This window comes from Lissotriton helveticus, chromosome 7, assembly GCF_964261635.1.
Source record: "Lissotriton helveticus chromosome 7, aLisHel1.1, whole genome shotgun sequence".
Lineage (NCBI taxonomy): Eukaryota > Metazoa > Chordata > Amphibia > Caudata > Salamandridae > Lissotriton > Lissotriton helveticus.
Genome location: NC_136068.1, coordinates 501,523,281 through 501,546,217, shown reverse-complemented (window position 1 = coordinate 501,546,217; position 22,937 = coordinate 501,523,281). Strand labels below are relative to the sequence as shown.

Sequence of the window (22,937 nt, the reverse complement as noted above, 5' to 3'; positions counted from 1 at the left end):
TTCTAAGCGTCTCTCTGCCACGTTATTGAACACCTTCTCATAGTCAGTGAAGTTTTTCTTCCCATATCCTTCCAAGCATGGGGTAGGACATGTTTACCGATGTTTCAATGTCTGCCTTCAGTGTTTCAGCAGGAATTATGTTAGATCCTGATGCTTTCCCATTTCTCATATGTTTGATGACTTGCCTTATTTCTTCCTCAGTTGGTCTGCTGCAGTCGACTGGCAAGTCCTTGTCAGCTGGCTGTATGTTTGGTGGATACTGTGGCACAGGCTGATTCAGCAGGTCTTCAAAGTGCTTCACCCATCTTCGTTGTTGGCCTTCGTAACCCATGACCATAACCCATGACCCTGGAAAACTCTAGACCAATATCTGACCCAAATTCCATCACTGCAAATGACAAATTCAATTAGTGGATTGAGTTATCTTTGAATATGGTTCTCCCAAAAAAAGGAATACATAATAAGGCAGGAACCAAGTGTAATCCCTGGTACACCCCAAAACTCTGTGAACTCAAGCAGGCTTGTAAAAGATCTGTAAGGAAAAGGAGGAAGGATTGTCATAAAGACAATTATAGAGAGGCTATAAAAATCTATAAAGCTGCAATAAAATCCGCCCAGGCTCTCCATTATGAAGAGAGAATCATATCAGCCGCCAACTCCCCGCGAAAAATCTTTCACATTGCGAAAGCACTGCTTATTTCCCTCTCTCCTCCTATTGAACCTGATGGCACTTTAGTTCGGTGCAATAAAATGGCAGAGTTCTTTTCCAATAAAATACAAGTCATATATAACTCCATTCCACAGGTGGTAGCCCAACAAAATGCAGTATTGAGGGATAATAGTTCCCAAGTCAGAGATGGTTTAATTAAAGAAATTCCCCCTCTTGATCTGAATACGCTGAGCAAATTAAAATTGTGTTCCCCTATAGACACGCCCCCCCAGCATTCTAAACTTAGTTTCAGAGATGCTGTGTCCAGTCGTTCTTGATCTGATCAATGCTTCATTTACATCAGGACTTGTCCCCCCCTTTATGGAAGCGGGCAATGGTTAAAGCACTCCTAAATAAAAACTAATTTGGACCCGGAAGTGCGGAGTCGTTATCGTCCCATCTCTGTTGCCAGGCATCAGTAAGATTGCAGAGAAACATGTGAACTTTGTACTCTCTGCTGTCCTGGAAAATAACAATTGTTTCCACCCCTCACAGATGGGTTTTAGACCGCTACAGGGCATGGAAACTGCACTAGTGGCAGTGGTGGAGGAATACAGAAAAATTCTAGATGCCGGAGGCTGCGCTGCTATCATTCTTTTAGTTCTTAGCGTAGCCTACGACACGGTTAACCATCAACTGCTGATCCAGAGGCTAGGCGAGGTGGGAGTGTCCGGGACAATGCTTAAATGGCTTCACTCCTTCCTGGAGGACCGATTCTTTGAAGTCTTTGAAAATGGAATTACTTCAAAACGGATGCTGTTGCAAAGTGAAACTCATAGACGGGTCAGGTTCCGCACTTCTTCTTTTATTAGATGGATACAGGATAACAGCGGCACCGATATACACAACAACCTTCTCCCTTCTCCTCCAGCCAGCTTCTCCCCTTCTACATTCTCTCCCTCTACATTCTATACATTCCACGCACGCACACACATACACGCGCTAACACACACGAGATAAGACACGCGCACAACATTACATATTTAACCAATACCACACACCCTCCTTCTCAACAATTAAAGACTCTAGACAAACTACTCTAATTCGAAATCAGAGAATCTGGCAGGTAATTTCCTTGTTCTATTGCCACGACGTAATTTGTTACTCTCAACACTAATATCGGAACATGAAGGGACATCGTTAACAATGTTTCTAATTTCACTTCTAGTATTGTATCTAGTGTTACATCTAGCATCATAACTAATTATACTACTAGTTGATGTTCTATCTTTCTTTAGTCCAAAATCATCACCTAGCATTAATCCATTACATGACCCTTCGTCAACTCTACCAGAATTGGAATTAGACAATGGACTTACCACACCACCCTTCTCATTACAAAAACTCAATTGGCGAAAATTCCATCTTTTACCATCTTCTAATTCTACTGCACCATTGAAAACCTTCATTACTTTCAATGGTTTAGACCATACGCTTTCTCCCTTCAACACAATCCTAGGATTCTTTACTCGAACCATTTGACCAGTCCTCACCAAAGGCCAATTACATTTACCTCCATGATATTTTCGGCTACGTTCTTGATAATCCTTAACTTTAGATCTAATCTCTTTATCAATGTCTTTGCTACTGCATTGCGTCTTCTCATTTCTTTTTCTTAACCACCAAGGAACCAATCCAGTAAATGGTTTCCTACCTCTCAAAATCTCAAAAGGTGTTTTTCCTGTAGCAGAATGTGGAGTTACACGATATGCAGTTAATCTTTCTAGTAGTGCCTTTCTCCAGGGTATGCCCGCGCTCAATGCTAATTCAATCACTTCCTTTACTACTCTGTTGAAGCGCTCAACTTGACCATTGCTTTCGGGATGATATAATGATGATTTTATGTGTTTAATACCCATTATTACCAAAAATTCTTCCATTTTCTGCGATACAAATTGGGGACCATTATCTGAAACTAATATTTCTGGAACTCCTTCTCTTGAAAATACATCTTCTAAAAATTCAATGACCACTTCCGTAGTCATTCCACTTACCATTCTCACCTCGGGCCATTTCGAATAATAATCAACTAACACAATAGCGTAACAATCCTTTGCAGATATTGCTGAAAATGGACCCATGAAATCAATCGCTACTTTTTGCCATGGATACTCAGGTAATTCCACCATTGTTAAAGGTACATTCAATGGTTTTGCTACTTTATCACTAGCTCCACAAATCTTGCAATCCCTCACCAATCTATCTACCATAGGGTCTACCCCTGGCCACCAAAACCATTTTTTAACTCTTCTTTTGGTACTGGACATACCACCATGCCCCATGTGACTTTTCTTAATAATTTCTCCTCTTAACCCTACAGGAGGTACAATTCTGTCACCTCTTAGGACAATATCATTAATAATACATAACTCTTCTTTAATCTTTGAAAACGCAACATTCTCACCACGTAAGCTGGATTCTCTTGGCCACCCATCAATTATAAACTTTTTGATTTCTTTCAAAACTTCATCCTTGTCCATTTCGCACAGCCAAGATGCTTCAGAAATAATATTATTAGTACTCATTTCATTTATCAAGAATACATCCTTGATGGTAAAGGCTATTTCACCATCCATATTTGTTTCACTTCCTATTAGATCCATATTTGGTAATCTTGAAAGACCATCAGCAACCACATTGTCTTTACCAGGAATGTACTCAATGTCAAAACTAAACATCTGTAGTTTTGAAGCCAAACGAGCTAATCTAGGAGTTAAATTCTTCCCCTCTTCAGGTCTCAAAATATTTACCAATGGTTTGTGGTCGGTAAAAATCTTAAATTTCTTCCCCCAAACATACATTCTAAATCTCTCAGCAGCCCATGAAGCCGCCAACAATTCCTTCTCTATTACGGAATAATTCCGTTCCGATTTCGTTAACGTGCGAGAAGCATATGCTACTACCCATTTTTCTGACTTAACACATTGAGAAAAAACTGCACCAATGCCGTGACCAGACGCATCCACAGATAGTACACATTTAGCATTTGGTAAAAATGGTTTCAAACATGGTGTAGCAACTATTTCTTTCTTCAATTTTTCAAAACATTCTTTTTGATGCTCACTCCATTTAAATGTTGCATTCCTCTTTAGCAAGAGTCTCAATGGTTCAACTTTTACAGCGTAATTCTCAATAAAACGAGAATAAAATTCTGTCAACCCTAAAAATGACATCAATTGTTCCTTATTTGCAGGTTCAGGAACAGCTAAGATAGCATTAACATGACTAATTTTAGGTCGAATACCATCCTTGGATATAATGTGTCCTAGATATTCCACTTCAGATTTCCCAAACACACATTTCTCATTTTTGATGGTCAATCCACTATTCCTCAGAGCATCTAGAACAGCATATAAAGTTTCATCGTGACATTCCTTGTCACCCCCATATATTAAAATGTCATCTTGAAATACCTTGGCGTTTTTTATGCCTTGCAAAACTCTGCACATCTCTCTTTGAAATACTGCGGACGCGCTTGCAAGACCAAATGGCATTCGCCTATATCTAAACATTCCTTCAGTGGTTATAAAAGCAGTACAATGTGTAGAATCCTCATCAAGAACTATTTGGTGATAAGCACTTGTTAAATCTATCTTGGAAAACCAAGAAGATCCACCAACAGAGGATGTGAGTTCTTGCAAATTTGGAAGAGGAAATGTGTCAACCCAAATGGCTTCGTTTAAACATCTTAGGTCAACACATAGACGCAAATCGCCATTGGATTTCAGGGAAATCACGACTGGCGAAACCCAATCAGAGCTTTCAACTGGTTCAATAATTTCATCTTCACACAATTTTTTAAGTATTTCACCCAGTTTTTCTCTATAACTGATAGGTACATTTCTCAGTTTTTGTTTCACTGGGTATGTGTCCTTCCTTAAAACAATTTTATGTTTAAATCCAATCATTTTGCCAATACTATTGGTAAAAACATCTGGAAATTTTTCTTTTAAAAATGAATAGTCATTCATTTCACGACAATCATCTTGAATGGAATAAACAGGGTATTCTAAACGAGGATCAATTTTCATGTTCAAATCAAACATGTGCGGCCATCCCAAAATGGTTGCACCTTTGCTAGATATGTATATTTTACCATTACACGAGTTGTGTCCAAAACTAATTTTGGCTAATATGTATCCTTCTAAAGGTATTTTATGTCCAGTATAACCTCCAGGGTGTACATCTTGAACTAATAACGATCTGTTCGGCCAGAGAGACTTAAATTGATCCATGCCCATGATGGTGTACCACGCACAAGAGTCTACCATTATCTTGACGTCTAGACCATCAATGTTAACTATGGTAGATGGTAGCTCTTTGACTCTACCCTTCACCTTAACTAATTCATCGTGTACACTGCAAACTTCACCTACAACGTGAAAGGCATCATTATCTTGGATGTAATTTATGTCATCTTGATCTTCTTCTTGAATACAATTAATTTTGGCTTTAAAATTGTGGCACACTCTAGTAAAATGGCCTTTCTTTTTACAATTTGTGCAAATTTTGTCAATTGCAGGACACCACTTGTAGTTTGCTAAATGGTTGGATGACCCACATCTATAACATAAAAACTTCTTTTGCTCATTTTTCTTTTCATAACTTTTCTCATTGCTTTTCTTATTAGTATAATTCATGAATGATTTATTCTCGTTTTTAGGTTTATATTTATCACCCTTATTTATCTCGTTAACTGAACCAGAAGCAATATCATTTTTCTCATTTCTGACTTCACTAATACATTGGTCCATAATTTCCACACCCCTAGCAACTTCGATAGCATTTTTTAATGAAGTGCTACTCGATGACCATAACTTTTCCTGAATCTTTTTTGACTTAGTTTTCATAAGAATTTGGTCACGTAAAACTTGGTCATAGGTTATGGTTTCAAATTCACACGTAACAGCCAAACCCCTTAATACTGAAACATACTGATCAATTGACTCATCCGCTTTCTGAGCTCTTGAATAAAATTTAAACCTCTCCATCACCACATTAATTTTCCTCCCAAATCTTTCTTGCATCTGTTTGACAGCACATTGATAAACACCCATGTCTCCAGCATTATCAATTTTAGGTAAATTTTTAAACTCCCTTAACCCTACTGCGCCAAGTCTGTGTTTAAGTAGGGATACCATTCTTTCTTGAGAGGCTTCTTCCTCTGCTAAAACTTCAACGTATGCTTCAAACATGTCGAGCCATAAATCCCATGCTATGGGAGGCTCACCAGATTCTGCCAAGAAGAATGGTGGTGGAATAATTGAAGACATTTCGGTTAGGATGGTAAGTTAATTATCAGTACAGCAGAACTGGTGCTTGCGCAAAAAGTTCACCAATGTTCACTAATGTTCACTTAATATTGTGGTTAAAAAAATTTCACTGGAGATCTATGTTAATATTTGGTTGGTTGTTTAAAATTTTGTAGTATGTATATCATCATGGATATCATGTCAACTCTTGAATGCTTACTTAAAATCTTCTCTTCAAGTTAGTTCACGAGTACGCCAGCAGTGTAAGCGTATGAAGAACTAGCAGCGTCGGATTCAGCACTCGGTGGGCTCAGAGTGTTGCTAGGATACAATTCCTCAACAAAATGGCTGCCACGTTGTGTTGTAGGACGTGATGACGATATAAATACGGTGGCTTAAAGCTGCCTCTGTGAACCGCTTTGGAAGTTCGACGTCACACAGCAGGACGTATGGAACGTTCCGTGATGGCTACTCGCGGGCTGCTTGAAAAATGCCTCTTTATAAATTGCTCACCAACGGCGGTATTCTGCGCTGCATAGTTGGTTTACCAGGTACGGTTTTTTCTGGTTGAACGCTGGTCGAACACTGGGAGAGGTGGTCCGGTAACTTCATTTATCCATGGTTTTGTTGTTAGAGATTTTTTCTTTTCTTGTCTTTTTTTTTGAAATTTTTTGAATTGTGCTCAGTGCCGCTGGAATTTCAATTTCGTATCCCGCTCGTCGCCATATGTTGCAAAGTGAAACTCATAGACGGGTCAGGTTCCGCACTTCTTCTTTTATTAGATGGATACAGGATAACAGCGGCACCGATATACACAACAATCTTCTCCCTTCTCCTCCAGCCAGCTTCTCCCCTTCTACATTCTCTCCCTCTACATTCTATACATTCCACGCACGCACACACATACACGCGCTAACACACACGAGATAAGACACGCGCACAACATTACATATTTAACCAATACCACAGATGCCTCTTAAATGTGGGGTCCCCCAGGGGTACTCCCTGAGCCCCTCTCTTTTCAATGTTTATCTAAGTTCCTTTGCAGAGGCAGTCTTACCTTTTGAAGTCCAGTTCATCACTTATGCTGACGATACCCAGTCGGTTATCTCCCTCAGCAAGCAGGAGCATACTGGGCCTGACCTTGCCCGTTGTCTGGAAGAAGTTTCAATGTGGATGGAAGATTCATATTTTAAACGTAATGGCTCAAAAACGAAGTTAATGCTCCTAGGTAACAATGAGACTCTCAATCGAGGGCTGTGCTGGCCCAGCTGTCTTGGTCCAGCCCCCCCTAAAAATCAAATCAAGAGCTTAGGTGTCTGGCTTGATTGTAACCTTGATTTTAACGAGCAATGGAAGAAAGTGGCAGGTAGTTGCTATGGAATACTAAGGATGTTACGCAAAGTCCTCCCTCTGCTACCTATTCGTGCCCGAAGACTTATGGTTCAAGCACTCATCCTTTCGCGGCTTGATTATGCAAATGCCCTTTATCTGGGAACCCCTTTCTCCTCGATAAGGAAACTACAAATTGTGCAAAATTGTGCGGCGCGTATGCTCCTGAATATTCCAAAGCGCCTTTCAGCTAAGTCTGCTTTGGCGACACTTCATTGGCACCCTATTCAGGAGAGGATCCAGTTTAAAGCGCTATGCATGGCATATAAGGCTCTTTCAGGCAAGGGATCGCCTGTTATTCATTACCTTATTCAGCCATATCGGCCTAATAGGACTTTGAGGTCAGATAATAAGCATTTGGTGGTAGTCTCTTCTCTTATAAAGCTGCCAAACTCTGGAATCGTTTGCCCCTCCTGATCCGCGCTCAACCAAACGATTTGATTTTTCGGAAACAAATTAATACATTACTTTTTCCTTAATACTGTTCGGAGTCTGTAATTGAGCTGTTATTAGCGCTGGGATGCCTTCGGGTAACCAGGCGCTTTAGAAATACTGTTTCAATTCAATTCAATGATTGTCTTCCAAACGTGGTCTTTTACAGGTCTTTTTGGCCTGCTGTATCGACTGGAGAGTTTCTTTGTTATGTCGTAGAGTTCTCTCAAGTTTCCATGTCTTGCTGCTTCCTGGGTTCTGTGGCAAGACCCTTGATGAATCTTCACTTTTCTGCTATTAAGCTTCTCTTTGCTTCCTTGTTGGTTTTGATGTATTCACCTTGAGCTTTCGCTTTTTCTTCTCTTACTTGGCTTGTGTTGACTGGAACTTTCTTTTCCTTTCTCTCTTGGATTTTGCGGAGAGTCTTGGTGGTAATCCATTCTTTATGCTGGTGTTTCTTGCGACCCAGTACCTCCTGGCAGGTTGCTGTTACTCTTTCTTTGATCTTCTACCACTGACTTTCTACTGGGTCTCTGTCATCCTCTAGTTCTTGCAGGTTTGAAACTTGTTACTGAAGGTGACTGAGTATTCACTCTATTTCAGTGCATCTTTGAGGAGGGTGGTGTTATATCGCTGGTGTTGGTTTTTCAGTTCCATCCATGCTTTCTTTAGCTTTAGCTGTAGCCTGAGCATGACAAGGCAATAGTGTGACGCCACATTTGCTCCTCTCATCACTCTCACATCCTGCAAGGACCTCTGGGACAACTTGATAATGCAGACATAATTGATCTGATTTTCTGTTGAATGGTCTGGTGGCACCCGCGTTACCTTGTCTATTCTTTTGTATGGAAATACACTGCCGCCTATCACCAGACTGTTCAGGGCACAGAGATCTGCAAGTCTTTCACCATTTTCGTTCATGTCGCCAAGGCCATGGTTGTCCATGACCTCTTCTTACCCAGTGTTGTTGCTTCCAGTCTTGGCATTGAGATTCCCCATCAGTAGAGTGATAGCTCTGTTAAGACATTTCTCCAGGATGGACTGGAATCTGCGGTAAAACTGTTCTTTTTCCATTTATTTTCTGTCTTTTTTTAGGTGCATAGTACTGGATAACATTAGTGTTGATCCTCTTTTTCTTTGTGCACAAGATTGCTTTTATAATTCTGGGACCATGGGCTTCCCATCCAATCAGAGCTCTGTTCACTGCTGATGTTAGCATCAGTGGTACTCTTTGAGTATGTGGGTTGTTCTCTTCCTTGTGTCTAGAAAACAGGAGCATGCCTCCTGAAGTCAATGTTTTCTGTCTGGAGTGTGTCTATCTGGTCTCGCTAATGTCAAGCAGTGCAAGGTTTGTATTTTTTATCTCCGCTGCCACTTGGGCTGTCTTGCCTATCTAATACATGGTCCTCACATTCCAAGTCCCAATGGAAATGATCTTGGTCATCAGCAGGTGGATCAGCTAAGTGGCTTCCCCGGATCTCTGGCTTTCACCTCAGGTGCCATTGCTCTCTGTGAAGACGACTTCTCTCTCCCCAAGGCCCGGATGTCTTTTGGTTAACATTTCTGTAGCTGGGATTTTTTACATGGTGGGATACCTAGCCTCATGTATAACCCTTCTCCTTTCTCAGCTGGGCTTGGGACTGGCCATGGCGGAGAAGAGTCACTGATAACCAGAACTAGTATACCTAATTGCTAGTTTCTCAATTGTGAGGGGACATCACCTGGTTTCTGCAAGCCTTGCTGAAAGAAGCTGGGGGTATGCCAGTGATCCTATGAAGTGCTAGCCTGCCCCAGGAGAGATTGGAGAGAGCATTGTGCCACAGGTGTATGCCTTCTCATGGACAAGAACCCAACTGCTGGCCTCAGTCTGAAGAGAGAGCAGCCTGTGGGGTGCAGAGGAAATGTGTGACAATGCAGAGCAGACACCTGAAGTGTTCCGAGTCCCCAGGTTTTCCTGCCTGACCGCCAGGTCAGGTCTGACTGAAGAGTGGTCATGTTTGACTTGCTGGTGTCAACCACAAAGTAAAGACTGCCCAATTGTGAGACTGCTGGAGATCAAGATGCTGAAGTCCTGTGCTGAATCTACCTTCTTTGCAGTTTAGCGATCATATCTGTGCCCCGGACGATGGATGAAGGTCATTCCACTACGACTGTTGGAGCTGACTAGTGGAGGTGTCTTCATGGTGCTACTGCCATGCCAGCAAGCTGACCATGGAAAAAAGGAGGCAAGGGTGTCCAAACAAGCCCTAGTGAGTGCAACAGCTCTCATCATGCCCCATCCACCAGCACACCCTTGCTTGGTAATTCTGAGAGTGCAGGGCATCAGATAATTCTATACCCTTGAGGGACTTTTACTATGACCTTTTGGCTAACAGAGTTTGGTAGAACATTTTACTGGCCATTGCTCTCCTAGCACAAGTTCTGAATAGTCATTTACTGTGGACTTACCAACAGGTGACAGAACACTAGGAAGCTCCCTTGCTGATACATACTAAGCCTGCACCTAAGGCTTTGTAGTGTGATTACTTCTCTACTGTCATTCTTTATAGCACCCCATAGTCCCTGTAGTGCATCCCTTAATACTTGTTTATTCTGTATGTACCTCATTAAATCCTCTTGTGATTAAAATACTTAACAATTTTCTTAAAATATAAGCATTGATCTCTACATTACATTATTGCACATATTGTGCTATTGTTTTAGTTCTGAATCTTTACGTGCCACACTACTTCCCTGAGACACTCTGGAATGCTTGACCTCTCTGCGTTGATTGGGGAAAGAATGTACACTAGCCATTTTGCAGAGCCATCATAGGAAGGAGCCAGGACACCAGTGCATATACCCTGAGAGCCAAGTGTGCAAAGGATGCACACTGCCCATTTTGCAGAGCCATAGTAGGGTGGAGCCAGGTCATCAGTGGCATATACCCAGTCACCGGTGTCAGGCCCCGTCACCCTTGCCTACCCTGTGGCTCCTCCAACAAGGCATGACACCTTGAAACAACAAACCAAGCAGAAGGTAGAGGAGACACAGACAGTGAGTGGACTAAGCAAGAGAGACAAATGTGTCATTTTCATAAATAAAATCACGGTCTTATACCATATACCTTCTGCTTGGGTGCCCAAGGAACCCCAAATTTTTAAGCCTTGTTGGCCCCATCAGAGAGGTGCAGTTTGTGTCCTATAGCACAGTGAGCTAGGAATCCACCTCTGGGTAAACGATTTTCACTTAGCACCATTATAATCATACGCAGCATGGTTTGTTTAAAAGCTTAACACCAGAACTTCCCCACGGTTCTATCAGTTGTGCAGAATACTAGTCATTGGATGCTCCTGATGACACCAGTACCTATTGAAACTCTTCAAAGTCCTGATGTAATTTGGGGGTATGTAGACTATCCTTGCACCTCTTAAAGTAGGCTCACATTATACCACCAAGAGACTTTTACACACACAAAATGAATTTAATATACAATAGCGCTTCTCTCCCATGTGAAGGCAGTCATTGAACTGCACCAGTATTGAACTGCACAGATAAATCTCACATTCAGACTTAAAACTAACCTCACTTGTAGAGTGATTGATGTAATAGACTGTGGTAGAAAGAGGGGGGGAAGCTATGATTTCTTAACTTCTAAATATAAGCTGGATCCACTCTGGCTTATTAGGGTAGTCCCAACTGGGTCCAGGGTAAAGGGCAGGCCAGCCTGCTAACATCTGTGTCCATTTTGTGGCATTATGGGTTGCATTCCCTGACTGCCATTTCACCTTGTCCTGCCCGTCTTAAACAAGGGCAGTTCTCCTCAATTCACACTCCCTCAGGCTTTCAGTCATTTCTCAAATATTTTTCTCAATGCTAATCACAACATACAAAGTGCTTAATTTGCATTGTTTTTTTCAGATAACACCTAATTTTTGGGGAACTCGGATTTATTTTTCACCATCAGATTTTGATGCACAGCAAGAGTGACATAAGTGGGACAGGGAGAGAAAAGCAGGAGAAAAGGATAGGAGAACAGTGACAAAAGCTATAGGCAGGGATATAAAAAAGCCACGAGAGCGAGGTGAAGGCACGAGAAGTGAAGGGTTGTGGAAGGAAGAGGCATGAGGTAGAATAAAAGGTGTAATTTCTATGTGATGGCTAATGAGGAAGGGAGAGGCATGGGGTAAGAGAATGTGCTGATACATTTGTGATGGGAAGGAGAGGGGACACCAGTGGGAGGGTAGAATGAGAGTTGTCAGTGATGAAAAAAATGAGAGCGAGATGGGACCAAAACTTGATGTATATGTGGGTGTCGGTGGGTGTCGGGGTGTGTGTGAGTGTCGGTAGGTGCAGGGTGTGTGTGTGGGTGATAGAGAAAGAAGAAGAGGTAACAGGGTGTTGACATTGACATGGGAATGGAGGGTACTGGATATAAGTAAGACCTTCGAAAGTGCGCATGTGCATGACATGGGTATCTTTCTATTCACGGATTCCAACTTACGGTACCCATTTGTCACCCTGCAGCTGGATGAGACCCAGGAGGAGATGCAGGTGTTTGCTAGTCTGCTGCACACTCATCTGGCTGGACGTGCCATACAGATCGCCCACTTCAGGTAGGGCAGAGAAAGAAATTTTCTAAACAGTAGTTCTTAACCTCTGTTCCACGGACCCTCGGGGCAGCAACTATTTAGAAAAATGAAATAAAATTGGCACATTAATAAAGTTTTTGCTCCAAAAAAATCAAAAATGAAAATTGTAAAATGCTCTGTAAATGTGAACGAATTTGAAACTGTAGGCTAAAAAATGAAGGGCCTGATTCACAAAGGGCTTCTGCACTCGTGGCGAAGGCCCTGCAGTCATGAGCAGGGCCGGGACTGCCGTAGCTGGCACCGGGTGTTTTCCTGGTGGGCCGGAAGTGTAGGGACTGGATTTAGACCGGTAGGGGCCGTTTTTAGGTATCAGCCTGATCCAGCGCATGCGCTGATCTCGGCTGAGACATTTAGAAGGCGCTTTGGGAAGTTCTCCCAAAGCAGTGACCAGCTTCCTAGTACGCGCACAAGCAGGCGCGCTTGCGCGCGCATCCCTTGCATGTTTTAGCGTCATCGCTATCACTTTCGCTTTCACAGTGATCGTGATCGCGATGACTTTCGTGGCCAATGCTTGTTTTCTTTTTTTTACGAGCGCGCCTACTCACGCGTACACTGCGGGCATTGTGCCCTTTTCAATGTTCATCAGAAGCAGCTTACAAATCACATCGGCTACATCGAAGATTTATTCGCAGTACATTAAGGAGATGGCATAGCCGCCCCTCAGCTTCCCACCTATACTTTTAACAGCATGTCAATAATACCAAACTCTCAATTCGAATGGTGTGGTACAATCAATTAGTGCCAGCGCACCATTATCTATTAATAGATTGTGCATTGTAAATTTGTCAACAAGGTGTTAATAGCTCTCTAAATGTTTAAGATACGTAGCTACTTAGTGTCACGGAAAGCACAGTGATGCATGTCCGGAGGATCTGAGTCTCACGGCTTGTAACGTCACACTTGTATTGACGGAAGACACGGTCTAGTGTCTGAGTCTTTTCTGTAACCTCACACCTAACACCCACCCACCACCAGGTGTCACAAGTCATGTGACACTGGCCAATAAAGGGGCCGAGTGCACGTGCTCTGGGGCCCTTTACCTATCCCCTACCACTGTGTCCGTGTCTCATTTACCTATCTACAGAATGAGGGACTAGCGCCCTCACCAAACTCTACAATGGCGACAGCCAGAGGTGAGCCCAGGCATTGTGAAAGGGCCGGGGACTGCACACAAGGTGGCGCGACCCCTCCTTCGACAACCGGAGGCCCGCGAGAGTCCACCCCGCCTCCATGACTATAAAGAATGAAGAGGGGGAGGGAGCGGAGTAGCTAACCGCCTCCCGACCCCCCTCGCAATGTGACGAAAGTCCGACTGCAAGCGGAGCCCACCCGCAAGTGCAGCGACCCCCTGCCGGACATTTATTAGTAAAGCGGAGCCCACCCGCAGGTTGCCACTGCAGCCCAAGCCCCCACCTGCGCAATGAGCCGCCTAGGAGCGCTGCCCGTTTAAAGTGAACACGGGACAAGGAGACGTGCAGGAGGCCGATCAGAGTGACTCCCTCCCTTCCCCGCAGCCCGTGAACACTTGGCCTGCTGCGAGGGGCCGGGAGCAGAGAAAGTAAAAGAGACACTCACCAAGAGTAAGGAAGCAGCCCCCGGGAGCCAGTCTGGTCTCTCACCGGCCCAGCGCGGCGGGTGCAGCATGAGGCAGGACAGGAGCAGCTTTCCACGGGTCCCAGCAAGCTGCGAGACACCGAGAAAAGCATGCAACACTGCCACCTAGTGGCCAATTGCGAAATTGCACCCGCAAATCCCAACAAACCCTGTAAAGACCGGAGCAAGCCCGAGGCTGCCAACGCACCGAGCGTACCCCAGGACAAGTGAGCAGCAGATCAAGGGGTCTGCATGGCTTAAGGAAGAGACACAGTGAAAGGAGAGCACAGGTGCGTCGAGCCAAGTGCCCATGTGCCAGGAGAAGAGCGGAATCACTAGCATGCACCAAGAGTGACACAGGGCGCTGGGCGACAGCTGCAGTACAAGGAGAGAATGACTGTGCAGCGCACAAAGGTGCTCAGAAAAGGGTAGTGCCCACAGGTGCAACGGCAGAAGTACAGATAAAAGTACACAGCAAGTGCACCCAAGGGAGCAACCGACGGGCACAGACAGAAGTGCACCTCAGCGTTAGAACCAAGAAAGCATGAAGGAGAGCACAAGGACCCTACACAGAGAACGCGTCAGGACAGTACAGCACTGCAGTGCGCCAGACGGTGCAAGGAGTGAAGAAACTCCCAGCACCAGAAGAAGGACGACGGAGCAGTAGCACAGACCATCGGATGCACTAAGCCAAACGGAGACCGACCAACGACAGCGGAGCGGCACCCGATGGCCACAGGTTGTCGCTACACCGCAGGAAGAGAAAGGAGCACCACCACGAGACTCCCCACCAGGCAAGTGCGACACAGTGAGGAAACGCGACGACCGCCGACACTGCTCCAGGGTCCCAGAAAGAAGAGCAAGCACACCCCGTGGAGTAACAGGAAGCGACTGAACACGAAGAAGCTCGGAGCGGTGACGTAACCCTCCGCACCAAAGACGCACCAGAAGAGCACGGACAAAAGCGCGCCAACGCTACAGCACCGGAACGGAGCGAACAGCGACCAAACCGAAGTCAGCAAAGCGTGAGGACTCACGCAGAAGACCACCCCGATGGTCACCCCACGAAGCCGACCCCTCAGACGGTCGCACAAAGAACCCGGACGGTCACACACATGACGCACCCAAGAAGCCGACCAGCCAGATGGCCGCACCAAAAGCCGACCCACCGGGGGTCGCGAAAGGAGGTGACCGAAGCAAGGGTCAACAAACCATGACACAGCAAGTATCCAGCAAGACAACCGAAGATAGCCTGCCAGCATCGGCAGAGTGGACCGGCCAGAGGTCCAAGAAGTTCGAACACCAAGACACAGTCCACGATCAGCGACTAACGAACTTCTACAACCACAATTCAACATGTAACATCTGAAGAGAGAGAGAGGATCGCAACGCCCGGTCCAGTCACAGATGAGAAGAGACAGTGTCCGTGAACCAGGACAAGACCGGATGGAAGCAGGCGGAGTGCTTACTGCCTGGAGAAGTCTGGCCAGGAAGAGGAAGACAGCAAGGTGACCAGACCGCGTTGCGAAAAGGAAGGAGGAAGAAGATGTTTAAGTGGCACGTCTGCCACCACCAAAGAAGAAGAAAGGAGAAGAGGTCTGGTTGGCACGTCTGCCACCACCGAAGAGAAGGAAAGGAGAAGAGGTCTCAGAAGCACGACGATAGGAAGACAAGAGAATGGAGGAGAACCAAGAGGAGTGTGGACCAAGACACTACAACACACAAAAAAGCGGAAACACCGAGGAGAACGTGAGAGGTGCACGACAGTCCACACGCACAACCAGGATAAGTAGCGAGCATCCACATACGAACCCGACAGTCATCCAGTAATGACGGAAGCGAGCAGGCCAGTCTGTTGGCAACACCCACCTCTGGGATGGAACGGACACAAGGGCCGCGGAAATCCAGGGGCAGAGGCCTCAGGGACACCAGTGGTAGCGGGTCCCCAACGAGAGACGGACTGTTGAAACTCGCGCTAAAGATCCTGGAGGACTGAAGGTCGCAGACGACGGAACCAGTGCCAACAACACCCTTTCAGGTGGAACTCGGACACGGAGAAGAGAGCCCGTAGCGACGTCCTCCAACACTTTGGAGCGACAAGGCGGCACGTCCTCCGGTCCTGTAGGAGCCTGGCAGAAGGGCCTCCGGGTCGTCCAGTGAGAGGGGACACCCACGAGAGAGGGGTATCCGTGAGAGGGATAACCTGCAGCTGAAGATCCCGTCAGGAATAGACACCAGCTTGAACCAAACACTTTGACCAGGACGGTCCAGCGGAAAGCAACACACTTGGGACCGGCTATAGATACTTCTACACGTTCACAGGATGTGAAGCAAAGCGAAATAGACTGTACGGCCCACCTTCAATCTGCACGTCTGCCAAGGCAAGAAGAAACACCATTGCCAGCAATTGAAGTGACCGGCGGTAAAGAAGACTACGTGGAAGTCGTCGTGATTTGAGTTATGGGTTTTGTGTGAACTCTATTTTCTTTCCCACAGGTTGGACTTTAGTTAGTGTAATTTTATTAACTAAGGTTGGGAGGGATGTACTGACGGAAGACACGGTCTAGTGTCTGAGTCTTTTCTGTAACCTCACACCTAACACCCACCCACCACCAGGCGTCACAGGTCATGTGACACTGGCCAATAAAGGGGCCGAGTGCACGTGCTCTGGGGCCCTTTACCTATCCCCTACCACTGTGTCCGTGTCTCATTTACCTATCTACAGAATGAGGGCCTAGCGCCCTCACCAAACTCTACAACACTTACTATCATGCTTTTATGCCTGGGAGCTGCGTCACCATGCACACTACAGAAAGGCGGGCTGCTATACATGCAGACCCATTAACACAGAGCTTGGACATATGAAGCAAACTTCGGGTTCTAAATTGTTCTGGTTTATCCATGCATATGGCACATTCCATACGAACAGAATAGCTCGAAGCAAACGGTGTTCTTTGAGTGTCCAACTATTCCCTCTATGGACTACCTATCAAAACAGTTCTATAAACCACAACAAAATGTCCCCAGTGACAGCACGCATATCCATGTAAGAACTCCAACCTATGTCATCATCTGAAAATTAAATCACGAGTGCGGATAGGCGATCTTAATTTTACACAGGGGAACATTATATATTAAGCAAACGTAATATACGAACCACAACTGCAATCGATAAGACACTTCGAAACATACACATTTTAAAAAGTTAAAGCGGCAACTAATAACGTTTTCATTGTGAAGCAATCCCTTGTTTAAATAGGTGTTACATTGCCACAGCAATGCGATAATGTAAACAAAGTTGGTTCCTGCTGAATGAGTTAAATAGAACTGTTGGTTTACATTATGACAGCTGTTCAAACTTAACCACAAACCTCAGTCGATGACAAAATGTGTTGTAGTCAGTATCTGCATGCAAGTCTCCTGATACACAGCATCTCTTCAAATAACAGCTAGGATGCAATATACCGCCAACAGGCATTGCGGTAACTGCACCAGAATACGTTAGTGGCAGCTTTCTGCTGCAGAATAGCTAGTGAGTCTTCCGTTTACAATCGTTAGTGACCACAAAACTTTCTGCTATGTACCATTCAACAGCAACTCAACTGGAAAGCAAAATCTGTCATTTTCGACACTGACAAGTAATGATCACTGGAGCCGTGTCACTCAGGTGACCTAATGTCTATATATGGAAAAAACCTAGTTTAGGATGGAAGTGTAGATTCAGCGACCCTCAGAACGGTTCGACGGATTCAAATAATTTTTATAGTGCAGTACTGCATGTTTAGAGTGCTGGAAACGTCTTGCTATTGTAGGATCGCGCACCTCTTAGGTGAAACACTTACTTTAATGTAAATGCAGTGAGTGTGTAGTATCCAGCATCAGAGGCAACTTAAGGCTAGTTGCATTATCTACAGTAAAACAAGACCTCATCTGGCCACTCAGTGACTGCGATGATATTAGCCTTTACTCTTCCCCATAACGAAAGAAGTCTAAAAGCATTGGACGTAAACTTCCACTTAAAATTATTGAAACTTCTGCTAAGAATGTGAGATAAATCTTCAAGAGCACAAAGATTGGCAAACTTCCTGTTAAAATATTAACATGCATTGGCATAGCCAATAGGTCTCGCCTTTGGAACCTTATACGTTTTTAGCCATGCAACAGTTGATTTTATTGCACATAGATATTGTGCTGCATAACTAAATACTTATAAGGTCCCAAAAGCGAGATCTATATGCCAATGCTTGTTGTTACTGGAGGCCTGTATAATAAAAGCACAGCAGTAATATTTCCCACCAACACCTCCGGCCTTGGAGGGAGGGGTGGGGGGGCAGTCCATTCGTAACTGCTGTTGTGTCCTTCAGACAGGTTGGACCAACTTAGCTAATCGGCACTAGGCCTGACACGTGGCCCTAGGAATAAAGGATGCAGACACGGGAAATAACTTGCTGGCTCTCCGTGCGCCCGTCTTGTGGAAAAGTAAATTTTGCCATGTTCTGTGTCCCTACGTGTCATCCATCATATGTTATGTGTGCATGATTAAATATGCATATGCATTCCCCATGTTCGATTAATGACGCAATTATAGTTGTGTCCACCTCTAGTATGCCAGTTTCCAGTCCTCGTGAATACTACGAATATCAGGCCTATGTAAAGCTACGTTGCCACGTTTCTCAGTGTGCACGTTATTCTATTATAAAGTCCCCGTTTCTAGGCCTCAAAAGGGCCTGGACACCAGATTCAGCTCCTGTCTCCTGCAACTTCGCTGAGGAGCGATACAGCCCCCACCTGTATCCTCGACCCTTCACTTACTTCCTACCTCGCAGTGCCCGGCCCAGCCTGGCTCAGTCTCTGAGTCTGCCAAGAATATGTTATGATTCCAGTTATCAGTTCAGTCCTCCTCCTCTGCATTCCTAAACTACTGAATCGCATCAATAGTTTCCGTCATTGTCTAGCCTTCACGTCTCCACGTTAGAGAAATACTGCATTTAATGGTCATTTAATATTCTTCATCACGCACTACATGTAGAATAATGCATGGTCCAGTCTTAGAATCAAGTTAGCCTTTCCCCTCCTAACTTCTAGTTTATATCAATATGTTCTCTAAACATCAGATACTAGATACTGTTTAGGTACATGTCGCCCTGACTCTCCAGACTTCAGTCTCTGCTCCTAGCACAGAGTTCATAGCCCCCAGCTTCTCCTAGTAACACGTCACTGCTAGTTTGCGCGCACCATCAGGTTAGAGGTCCCGGCTCCTTAGGTAGCCCCCTCCATGGTTTCCGCCCTATTCATGACATATTCTGTTACGTTTGCATCACATGTCTATGTATACGCCCAGTTACACCTACTTTCGCCCTTATCTTTCGCGACTGCTACGCGTCACACCTTCTGCTCCACCCACTGCTACGTCTACTGCAATGTAATGCTATGTGTTTGCGTTATGTATATATGCTCATGTATTGTTATTAAAAGTCAGCGCGCTCATCCCAGATCCAGCCCCAGCAGCTGCTGGGCCCTGTCATCCTATTCCTATGCAGGTTGTCCTGTTCCTGTCCTTATGCTGTATTAAACCTGCAAAACTCCTACTACCTCGAATCTTGACTCTTATTTATTGAGCTATCTGTTATGATATATGTCTAGTCAAAAAGAGAGGTATTATTTATTTATTTACCACATAATGGCGCCCGAATAGGGACTTGCCCTTTCCCCACGCGTCGGTGAAGCCACGCCGACCCCCTGACCCTCTGCAGCCGTGACGGAACCATACCGTGCACATGCAGATATTTCTGCTTCAAGTATCCCTCAGGCCCACGGAGGAGACGGAGGAGGCGGTCCAGCATCCAAACGAGACGGTGGAGGAACGCGGCGAGTCCCGACCAGAGCCCAAGCCGAGAGTCCAAGGTCCGAGGTATCCGGAGGTCCACCCGTAACTGAAGTCCGAAGTTCGTCGTCCGTCGTCGTAGCAGTCCAGTCCGATCCGAGGCCTTCCGTTCTTGCTGCCCGGTGAGTACCATTACTGGGGTAGTATCTAGACAGGGTCAATCTAAATTGACTCTGGTCCGTGGGTTGGTGGTACACAGACTCACAAACGAAGTGTTCACCTAGGTGGATACGGGTCTTGATGCGTCCCTTTATGGGACCGGTATGTTCCGTACTGTTTCAGCAGTGCATCCAGTAACTCTAGTCTGTTCCGTTCTCGAGAAATTCTTGTGTTTCTGTTTTCAGTATTCCAGGTAATATTTTGTCCGAACTGTTATGTTATGATGTTGTTCAATGTATTTCCAATGTCGTGGTATGCCTGAATTGTTCTCCAAATTGTTATTGTTCCTCGTGTATTGTATTGTGTTCCGATTCAAGTTTACAATGTCTCTCTTTTCGAGATTACGTCAGCTAAAAACTAGAAAGGGTTTGTTCCGCCGAGGGACAGTCCAGGTCACTTTATGTATCAGAAGCATGGCATAAGCGCCATATTGTATCTAGATTTATGGGTAGAGTATACCAAACAGTTAGAAGAAAAGTATAGATGGCCCGTATCGGGTACATGGGATGCCGAGTGCATCATGCGAGTAGAAGAAGCATTATGGAAAAAGAAAGCCAGACAATCACAGAAAGATGCCATCGAGTTATGGCGTAAAGAAGCTCATAAAAGAACCGAAAAAGAAATCAGAAAGTCAGAATTAAGTAGAGAATCCTTGGAACGAGCCCAAGAAAGGGAATTAATCGAGATTGGTGAACGAGTTAAAACTGAACAGTCAGACAGACAGAGGCATGCCCTTATTAGGGGTATGTATCCTCTCTTTGCCGAGGGCTTGCCAAAAGCGACCCCAGAGGCATCCAGTAATTTCCCGCCACCATTAGTTCCGACCAAACTACGTCACAAACAGACCGCAGCTGATATTTTTATTTCGTCCTATTTGGACGACACAGTCCCAGAATATGCAAATCCTGTTCGCGCTCCGCCAGTCCCTGTAAATCAGGCACTTCCCGCTCCTCCAGACACCGGAGTACCTGTTGTGGTACCCCCGGTCCAGCCCGCCATACAAGTCCAGCCTGCATTTCCATTTCCCACTCTGCCAGGACGAAGAGCCTCAGTAGACGACTCTAGTTTAGGGGCCGCAGGGGGAGGTACTCCTCAAACCCCGCCGCCACACAAGCGTCTAACGACAGCCGAATTACATGCACAAGCGTCACAGCGTACGCCCAGACATCAGACTGTAGCAGAAATAAGAAAATCCCTTGCCGAATGCGGCTATGATCCAGTCCCAGGCGAGGATAATATGGTTTTATATTCATTCCGCGTAAGAAAGGTGGCCGAGTATCTAGTCACCTTACCGAATATGAAAGAAGATCTAGACAGAATATATCGTTTCATCCGTACAGGGGATGATCCAGAAAGTATTAGCGAGGCCATGTCTCAAAGGAAAGCCGAGATCCAGCTCATGATATTAAAGTTTCTGATCAATTGTCTAATAAGAGAACAAGATTACCCGTCTAAAGATCCGGCCGAAATGAAAACCCTGACAAGGTGGAGTGATAATATAGCCGAGGGTAAGCACAAGACCGTCGGTGCTATGGAGAGTATGTACAAGAAAATCCGTAGAGAAATAATAAAGATACACGAACAACGTAAAGCAGCAGAAGTAAGCGAGAAAGAAAGTAACTCTGATACTGAAGAGGTAGAGGACGAGAATCCCGCCAGAATAGCGTATGTAGGAAAACCTAGATTTCCAGATCGCCATTTACGCCTAGAACACAAGTCTATTTTTCATGCTCCAGCACCAGAACAAGGTTCACTAGAACAAGTGTTTCAAGCTACCGATCACATTCTGAAATCACGAATCGGTTACAGTGAGTTAAGTACTATGCATGAACAAGAACTAGCTCGATCAGCAGTCCGATGGATTACTGATTCTACCACTTTTCCAGACGAAATAGTGGCACAAATGTTTCTAAAAATGCCCCCAGCCGAACAACGACTGGCGGGTATGTATATGATTCAGCACCTCATTACTTTGTATGAGGGTCAGCACTCTGATCCAGGTCCGTTACACGATGTCCTGAACGAGTTACTCCAGTATAGATGGAAAGGTTTAGGTACCGATTTAATTAGTGTCATTCTAGAACAGCGCCACAAATATAGAACGTTTCTGAACCCGCATTTTGTTCATGTCTCACCCCCAGAAAGTAAACCCTTTTACATGGAGAGACAGAATCCGTTACGAGAAGTCCACCCAGTTAGAGGAACGGGTGGCGAACTAGAACGAGTGTTTGTTTACACTCCGATTACAAAGATGGAACTCCTAGAGATGAAGAAATTAATTCCCTGTCATGACAAAGATCCAGCAGGGTTCCATAGAGAATTAAAAGACATGCTCCGTATGGGAGAATACACATATCCAGATATAATTAAAATGTTAAAGGTTCTGCTGCCCGCAGGGGTGTATGAAAAGCTCAAGGAAAAAGAATGGGAGGTGGGAGAGAAAAAGATCGATTGGGCAGTTCTAGAAGCTGAAGATAAGGCACGAGTACCAGGTACCGGTCTTGGAGATAAATGTAAAGAATTACCGGAATTATTAATACAAGTTTTACCCAGATTATTGACAACTAGAAAAGAAGACTGGGATGCAATCTCAGCCTGTAAACAGAAGCAAGATGAGGATATTAGTGATTTTTATTCTAGATTTGAAAAATGTTTTAGCATCAACAGTGGCCTCAAGACAAGTAGTGAGTCATACCCTCACCTTTTTGTTACTAAATTAGTCGAGAATTCAAGCCCACAAATTAAAAATCGAGTTTTGAAAGTCGAAAGTACCTGGCAAGCTAATACCCCGTCCCAGATGTTGCAGATGCTTCAATACCACCAGAATAGAATCAGGGAAGAACAAGAACACGAAAGAAAACGTATGAAAGATACGAAAATGAAAG

The 22,937-nt window shown here is 44.8% G+C and overlaps 1 protein-coding gene across 1 annotated transcript in view; it reads left to right on the top strand.

Annotated features, from left to right (window-relative positions):
• LOC144768681 (putative DBH-like monooxygenase protein 2) overlaps positions 1–22,937 on the top strand; it is a 335,111-nt gene that overhangs the window by 193,646 nt on the left and 118,528 nt on the right. The window contains exon 8 of the mRNA XM_078652511.1: positions 12,292–12,380. Within this exon, the coding sequence (XP_078508637.1) occupies positions 12,292–12,380 (89 nt within the window). The remainder of the gene's footprint in view (positions 1–12,291; positions 12,381–22,937) is intronic.